The sequence below is a fragment of the Centroberyx gerrardi genome, chromosome 5, assembly GCF_048128805.1.
Source record: "Centroberyx gerrardi isolate f3 chromosome 5, fCenGer3.hap1.cur.20231027, whole genome shotgun sequence".
Classification (NCBI taxonomy): domain Eukaryota; kingdom Metazoa; phylum Chordata; class Actinopteri; order Beryciformes; family Berycidae; genus Centroberyx; species Centroberyx gerrardi.
The window spans coordinates 23,433,601-23,442,605 of NC_136001.1; the positions used below are offsets into that span (position 1 = coordinate 23,433,601).

At 42.2% G+C, this 9,005-nt stretch overlaps 2 protein-coding genes across 2 annotated transcripts; both read left to right on the forward strand.

The window, feature by feature from the left end:
• Nucleotides 1-1,286: 1,286 nt before the first annotated feature.
• Nucleotides 1,287-4,923, forward strand: LOC139920646 (uncharacterized). The gene is made up of 2 exons (XM_071910678.2): nt 1,287-1,498; nt 1,993-4,923. Exons 1-2 carry the CDS (start codon nt 1,318-1,320, stop codon nt 2,907-2,909), a joined length of 1,098 nt encoding a protein of 365 aa, XP_071766779.1. The 5' UTR covers nt 1,287-1,317; the 3' UTR covers nt 2,910-4,923.
• Nucleotides 4,924-5,397: 474 nt separating this feature from the next.
• Nucleotides 5,398-8,349, forward strand: LOC139920883 (uncharacterized). The gene is made up of 2 exons (XM_078283604.1): nt 5,398-5,410; nt 6,465-8,349. The coding sequence occupies exons 1-2, from the start codon at nt 5,398-5,400 to the stop codon at nt 7,292-7,294; spliced, it is 843 nt and encodes a 280-aa protein (XP_078139730.1). The 3' UTR covers nt 7,295-8,349.
• Nucleotides 8,350-9,005: the final 656 nt, after the last annotated feature.

The window sequence follows — 9,005 nt, forward strand, 5'->3', positions numbered from 1 at the left end:
GTTTATTGGCGGTTGGCAAACTGTTTTCCGCCTTCGTCAGCACTTTGTTTTTATGCCGCCACCTGCTGGCCTGGAGTGTTCCATTCGACCTGTGGCGATATATTTTAATATATATTTATAAAAAAAATGTAATGTTGTTGATGTCTCGATAACCCCTGACAATTATATATGACTTCAAATGGGCTCTTTTGAATGGAACTTATACTGATATTTTATTTGAGCAATGAATATACCAAGGTTGGAGTGATGCTTAACGTATGTATATGCTGTATACAAGTATATAATGTACATATACTGATGATAATGATGATGATGATGATGATATGCACAGGGTTGATGATACACACGCGGTACATATGTGTGTTTATATTATATATGGCATTTATATTTGGGGCTTTTATAAACCTGCATGCACATTATCACACAAGGATGCTTCCAACCTAAATGTGCTCGTTTAATAGTGCGTGCTTCATGCAAATATGACAAAACTGGTTGTGGACCCAGTTTCTCTTCTTGTGTGCTGTTGACCTTTTAAGGTGAGAGAAACAATATGTATTAGATAGATATCATGCACATGCTTCATCTGCTGTGTCTAACTTTCCTTTGAACTACTGGGCATGATACCTAGACTATACTGAATGATGTGTTCAAAGCCGAGGCACCATTTTGTTAACAGTTTTTTTTATTTTTTTTTTAGTTTTGTTTAATACAAAGCATTTTCATACTGATACATTTGATTATGTATCTCTACTATCATTTGAATCACTGATCATTGCTCTAATTTAAAAGGGAACTTTATCAAAAGAAAGATAATTTATTGTGCATATAATCTCACTCATAACCCAAAACAGTCTTGTACGATTTCATTTAGTTTAAGAGTTATTTTAATTTGTCCTACAAGTGACATCATCCAGTGGACATTTATTCTGTTTAATGTAGGCCTATCCAGTTCCATGAAACGATATACATGAAATATAACCATGCCTCAAACCCTCAGTGGGGAAGACTGTTGGGAAATAGTCTTCATTCAAAATTCTTACCCACTTCCTTCACATGTCGGCAGCCATGGTGTTCTCCTTCTCTCTGTACAACCATATGCACCTTGTATGCACCCCGTAAGACTATTCGTGACTTTAAGCTTTAAATCCACTCATCATTTGGATATCCAGCCAGTTTACCAAGTAACACTAAATTTCAATATTACGGTACATTTTCCTGTCATTACGGTAGTAGCGGCCGCTCCGTGTCACGTGACTAGGTCGAGCATCTTTTTGGTCCATTTTGGATGATAGCGAGTGCTCCGTGCAAGCCACGAAAATGACCAAATTGCAGTTTTTAAATGTCTTTCTGACTGAGCGCCTCATGCTTGCTGCGCAAGAGATATACAAATCTGTCGAAGATACCATTTTGGAGTACCAGGAGGAGATAGCGCTCAGAGAGCGGGAGAACGACCATCTGAGACGCAGACTGCGAGACGCTGGAATTGAAATATGGCCAGGTTAGCTTTCCTGCTACAGTCAAGCTGGCTACCAGTAGCTAACGTTGAAGTCGCGCCCCTTTACGTCCAGCTAGTCGAGCCTTTGAAATGGAATTAGGTGCTGAAATGGAATTGACTGCGTCCAAAGCAAATAAATCATTATACGGACCCGTTGCAGCATTTGTTTCCTCTATTGCAAGCCTGAATTCCAAGCGAGCTAACATTAGCCGTTAGCGAGCTTGTTGACGTTAGCTGTTGTGAAGCGGCTAGCGCGTTAGCTAGCTTGATAGCAACCTTTGTTCGTTAGCCAGCTAGCTAGGTTAGCCAACCACCTACACCGGTATCTTTTAGCTGTGATTTTACTTATGCTGCCCGTTTATGTTTTCGACTGTTATGGCGCTTGTAGTTTAACTACAGTGTGACTCTGTCGCACGTGCACATTCGTAATTTGATGCAGTTATGTAGTTATTATTTGCATATGATAACTTGCCACCTCCCTCCTGCTGTGTTCTCAGATCGTCCGTCCATGGCGCTGTTGGACGATGAGGACGGTGAGCACCCACGGCGTGAGTGGAGTCCCAGCATGGGGCATGAAGAGCGTCTTCCTCTTCAGATAAAAGATAAGAGAGATCTCAGGGCCAACCAGGGAGATGATCAACTCCGTGGACATGGGTCTTGCAGCACACCAGAGTCTATGTTCACTCCGCCCCGTGTTGGGAATGAGTATCCTCAGGATGCCCCCCACACATCCAGCCTCCCGCAAAGCCAAGGTGTGGAGAACAGGGAGAGGGATCCAGGATCCAGGGGCTCATCGAGACACGTGAAGGCAGAGAGTGGAGGAGGCCACAGAGGTTCTACTTCCTCCAACAGTGGCCCCCAGCCTCTCGCCCCAGTCAACCCAAACTGCTCAAATGAGAACAACATTGATATCATTGGGGTGGAGAATGGAGGACAGATGGTTGGGTCTAAGGGAGGCGCCGGAGGTAGCAGAGGACAGGGCTCTCACATGCGCAACCAAGGTGCCAACGCCGTGGACTGCACACACCAAAAATCTCCCCTACAAGGACACATGTCATCCTTTTGCTGCAAGGTGTGTGGTGAGGCATTTAGTCACGTTGGCCACTTACATGTCCACGTGCAGGTGCACACGCGGGAAAAGCCTTACCGCTGTGGTGTGTGTGGGAAATGCTGCAGCTCCTCCGGCAGGCTCCAGGAGCACCAGCGTAGCCACACGGGAGAGAAGCCCTTCCGCTGCCAGATTTGTGGAAAGGGCTTCACTCAGATGGCCCACCTGAAGGTACACATGAGGATCCATACTGGGGAGAAGCCGTACAGTTGCCCTGTGTGCGGCAAGTGTTTCAGCCGTTCTGACAAAATCAAAAGGCACCTTCAGACCCACAGCCGCGAGGGAACCTATTTCTCAGGGCAATGAAACAAGTGTGTTGTTGAAAGACCCAGTTTGTGAATCATATCGACGTGGGACACTTTTTAAAAGCTAAAATTGCTGCCATTAAGACAAGGCTTTTTGTTCCTACTTTCAAAGAACTAGGAATTCTTCAACTCTTAGAGAATGTTTCTATCTAACCTAACACTTCTCCATGCCATAGTCCCTGCAATAGAATTTGTATTAGTCAGTTTAGTATGTCATTTACTTACTTTTTTACTTGTCACTGAATATGAAATCTCTAAGACACAATTTGAGTTATTAGCTAGCCTTTCTGAATTATTTAGCCTTTCTTTAGTCATATAATTAGCATGATGAAGTCTTCCACACATGCCTTGAAACTGAGATGCATTCAGGATTGCAACAATGTGCAGCATCCCAAAAATTATAGTCTTGACTTATTTTCAAACAGCCACCTCAAATCCACCAGTAGCATGACTCAGTTCACACTTTAGTTGGAAATTTACAGACTTGAGATCTAACTTGTACTTGTATGGCACTTCAGGACTATACTACTACTACTACTACTAACAATAGTCCACTTGGAGACAATAAGAGTCTTTATGCATGGGTGATCCACTTTCCACAGTGATCCACTATAACTAGAAAGTTGAGTGTCTAACCAATGAAGGCTATTTTTATCTGATTTACTCTAATGTAGCCGATGGATTTTTTTTTAACCTAGCAGTTTAAAATTGTTACACATGGCCAAATGTTGTTTGTGACACAATATTTAGTCAGGCTAACAAATAAAAGGCTACACACTCCTGTAAACTGTGGACTCATGCCCAGAGACATGACAGTGACTTACAAGCACAAGTCTCTCCGTTCTCTCCATTTCACACTTTTAAACAATATAGTTATTCTGACTACTTTTTCCATTTTGCCATATATGGTAAATCCTGGTTGGTTGCATATTTGAAATATTGGCCCACTGTAAGTGGGAGAATTAGGGGTAGTATTAGATATATTTTGGGCAAACCTTTATGTATAGTTAACCACCTGAAGCCCACCTAAGACTGATTGAACATATTAATGCTGTTGCATTGTTGCAGAGCTAAATACTGCCATCTCATATTGTCAATGCTTCATGTTGTCCATTGAAATCATGGAGAAATCTATTGTGAGACTGCTCTACTATTTCGTAAGATAATGTGATATTCTGTAAAATACCACTAGTCCCAATCTATCATGCATTTAGGAATTTTGTGGTGTCCTTTGTATGACCTGCACTATGGCATCTGTCCAAGATGATGCTGAAATTTACTCCATAACAGGGCCATACAGTATTACCTGAACTTATCTGTGATGTTTTTCAGGAGGGTCCGTCTGTGCAAAGGTTTATATTCACCAGTGTTTCTACAACAGTAAAGTTATTTACATGTGAGATTTTTTTAGAGTGGCCTCAGTTGTGGTTGATTTTCAGAACTAATGGCTGGTTCATCATGGAATCAGGTGCTTGCTCTGCTCACTTTGGACCGACCCTCCTGAACAACAGACGACCGTTACCTTTTTCCTCTCAGGACCAATGCTGCATTCATGTCATGTGGGGGTAACCATAAATACTAATGTCTGACTCGAAACAGCTATCTATCTTACAAGTCAGAAACTCAGGGTTTGTCGATTTTCCTCCCATAGAATTTGTCCCCACTCATTGCAGAAATAAATCTGAAGACATCATTTTGCAACTTATCCTTCAAAAAGATGTACCAATTAGAATATATGAAGAAAACTTGATGCCTTTAAAGTGACTGAAGTTTAGAGTGGGTGAGAGCTAAATTGTTGCTCTGGGATGCCAAGTCCTACTCAAGATGTCCTTCCACATGTAATGAATGCAGCATGAGACGACTGCAGAACGTCCTCAAAGCTGACCAGCATCCCTCCTCTCACAGTCTGCTCTGGGACAACTTTGCTCCCACACACCCCCACACACACACATTTTACTGTACAGTGTTGTATCATTGTGTATTAAATGTTATTTTTTAATAAAGTAGTAATTGAGTATCAATTGGAATAGTGATTCTGCTAGTATGTAATCAAAGCCAACTGAGAACTTAATGTGAAATGGTGCTGATAAAGTGCTATGTCCCTATTCAACTGTTGGGTAGATACTACAGAGGTTAACTGTGATTTCCAAAGTGGCATATGGGGACCTTAAAAAGGGTCAGTGGAGTTTCCAGGGGGTCCTCAGAAAATGAATATTTTAATTTTACTGTTACTTCACTCATTTGAAGTAAGGACAGTGACAAAACGAAAAAGTAATGTCTATTTTTATCAGAGGGTCCACTATCTACAGTGTTTTGTAGCTTTGTACCAAACCATGCCAAACAACAAAAATCTCATGGGGTCCCGAAGTCTCTTTAAGAGAGCCTGATACTGTGTCTGGGGGTCCGTCTGACAAAATCTTTATTAAATGGGGGTCAGTTTTATTTATTTGGGGGGGCCTTGACAAAATATTCGGGTACCCCCCACATCCATGGTACCCACGGGTTAGGCTGGGGTGTCAAACTCTCGCAGGACACCGGCCATCGAGGAGCCGGAGTTTGACTAAGGTAAATATTCCACGTTACCAAGCGGCTTCGGCGACGCCATCTTTGCTGTGCTAGCGTCACCCTTGCGTCAACCTGTACCTCATCTGATTTCCCGCTGGTGACCAATCTCCTCCTACTTAAACAATCTCTGGGCGCACTGAATTACGTCACGTTCGTGTACACAGAACCGAGCTAGCTGACTACTAGTTCCGAACAATAATGACAAAGTTAGAATATCTGAATACTTATCTCTCCGAGCGTTTGATGCGAACGGTCGAGGATATACTTCAAGTTGTCGGAGACACATTGTCTGAATTTCAGGAAGAAATCAACCGTACAAAAAGTGAAAATCAATACCTGAAAAGACAGCTGCTGGCTGCAAGCAATGAAAGAGCACAAGGTAGCTAGCTAACATACAAACCGGATTTATACCCAAGGGGACTTGGGGCTGGGAGGCACTATGGTCGTAATACATAACTCAGTCAAAGTTAGTTCAAATGCTGTTGAAAATTTAAAATGTAATTGCAGTATATTATATTGTCATAAATGTCAACAGCGCATAGGAAGAAAGTGTCCAAAATATATTTCGAATGAATGTCATTTACAATTTCTTTTTTGGCCCATTTTTGTTTATTTTTTCGGACATCTTTCTAAACGTTAATGCGTGAAATGGGTTTTTCTTTTTTGCAGTAAAGGTCTTTGCCAAAATGGGTCTTAAAACACAATGCCCCCCTCGTCCCTCCCCCGCTGGTGGCAAAATAAACCCCCAAAAAACATGTAAATGGAATCAAATCTCTCCCTCTGTTTCTCTCCATCTCTCACATTTGGAGCGTACATGATTCAACTGGTTTGTAAGACTGATTTGGAGATGGGCTTTTAAGATCGTCAGTAGACCTACGACTTTGCAACTGGTAGCCCTTGCTGTATATTTGACCACTGGGGTATATCTGCTTGGTATATCCAGTGTACCTAGCAGTTACATGAAATGAGCAGTTGTGTTTTCATATTGCAGCTCATCCCCAGCCCCTGTGGTTTGCCAGTGTCCCACCAGCAGCTGAGCAGCAGCACTGTGGGCAGGAATGGAGCCCCAGTGTCAGCCAGGACGACCCACAGCCCCCGCACACTACAGAGGAACTGAAGCTCAGGCCATGGAAAGATGAGGAGCAGGATCAAGAGCCCCCTCTAGACACAGACAACACTGACATCACTGCAGCTTTTTGTGGGAGCGCTGACAACAGCAGCACGGCTCAGCCCTGCCAGCTTAACCACACGCTCGATTTTGACACCAAAGAACTTGACTTCCAAATAACCGATCAGATCAAAACAGAGCCTCACGGAGAGGGCTATGAGCAGCCGGACACACTCAATAATGCCGAGCCTGAGTCTCTTGCTCCAATAAATGCCCACTGCTCCAGAACTCAGAATGAGCACAGTGAAAGCGCACAAGAGACTGAACAGCATTCAAATAAGAGACAGCGTGAAGAACATGTGATGCCCGTTCACAGCAACAGCCACAATCACTGCTCGGTATGCCGGAAGTCCTTTCCTTCACCGCGACACCTCAAAATGCACATGCGATCGCATAAAAAGCTGATGGCGTCCCACTGCGGCGTGTGTGGGAAAAGCTTCAGCTCCTACGGGAAGTTGAAGGAGCACCAGAGGCTGCACACGGGAGAGAGGCCTTTCTGCTGTGACTTCTGTGGGAAACGCTTCAACCAGAACTGTAATTTAAAGGTGCACCTAAGGGTTCACACCGGGGAGAAGCCGTACTCCTGCCCGGCGTGTGGGAAGGGCTTCAGTCAGTCCAGCCAAGTGAAGATGCACCTCAGAACACATAGGTGAAGCTCAGAGGCAGCGAGGATCTTACAGCAAGAAACGCCTGTGTTAGGAAATTGACTTTTACTACTTTAGTACTACTTTAGTGTCAGAATATTTTTTTTTCTTTTCTTTCAGTGATAACTGGTTCATTACATGCAAAAATGTGACATTAATAAGGAATAACCTCATTTCAAAATGCCACTTCTTGAATATATGACAGAATATATGAATAGCTACTATTTCTCAGCAAGACCAAGTAGTGCTTGTAATGGCGAGAGCTGCTCTAAGTTTCATAAATTCTAGTGTTAAAATCACCATTGATTTGTTTGACACTATTTCAGCTGACATATAATGTCTGCTTAAAACTGAATTACAAATATGATTCTTAATGCTGATCCTGAAAGCTTGGACCAGAATGGAAAACGAATTTGACAATTTCTAGGTCTTGAAAAGTTTTAAGAATTGTGCAAAGAGGCTGGAAAAAGATGGAAAATATTTAGCATTTTCATTGTTGGACCAGTGTCATTTGTGTAAATCTTTTTCATCATTTCCTCTTCTGAAAATTGTTTAGTGCAAACACAGTCTTGACTGTAAATGATACCCCTTTGTATGAAAAATCTGAGTAATTGTCAACCATATTGAAGCCCAAATGCTGTCGTGTGTCCACACCCAGCAAGTATTACAATGTCTGCTTAATCAGATCCAAAGAACCATACTCTCTATCACACTGACATTTTCAGCGTACTGATGTTGGAGAAAATTGGAAAAATATTTTTGTAGTAACAAATACAAAACACCGGGTGGGGTACTTGCCATTTCAGTGCATTTCATGAGTGTACTTGACAACCAACGAGAGTGTAATTAGAGAGACTTTAATTGTCATCTGAGGGGGAATCGCCTGAGTGGGATGATGATCTTCTAAAATAAGATTACGCACATTGATTGGTGTTCTAGTTAAAATTGCCACTTACCAGAAGAAATTAAATAGCTATGTTTTTTTTTTCAACTCAACATTCCCACGCACTAAATAGTGGTAATACGGAAACATTGGTTCTTCAACCGCTGTCAAACCTCAAATAAAGAGCCAGAAAAGTCTTCTTTTTTTTAAAGCAGTGAGGAAATGGGTCAGTCCTTTTGACTTTGCCTTTGATGACACTCGTGAGAACAGAGGCGGTTTATTGTGTCCATAGGAATAGATTTTATTGATATATTCTGGACACATGCTTCCTTTGCTTGTGGTTACAGTTTTTTCTGTTATGTTCATTAAGCATTCTTTTTCTCTCTAGAATGATACCCAAAGGCCAATCATGTGGTTTATGGGAAAGATGTATGTCCAGGCGTTCTACACATTATGTGTCCCCTGTCAAGGCCTAATTCAAGTTCATTCAGTTTTAGCACTTGCATAATTTGCCTATGCAGTAATGGACCGTGCACTTAAAGATGGCAGTCTACTAGTTTAACATTGTCAAAGAGGGTACATCATGAAGAGGGGGACAGTCATTATGAGCCCTGGAAAACCAGTTTGTAGTTTGGATGTGCTAGAATATTTTTCCACTTATATCTTATCTTATATGCTAAATATATGCCACTGTGGGTGTTATGGAATATTCACCCTTTCCTCTGATATTCATCGCAGTCAGAGCTAGTATTTGCCGTCTTTCTGTGTCCACTAGCCATGAATGTTGATGAGCAGGTCTGCAGACCAAGGAGACTGATTATAAAACCAAGGAGACCT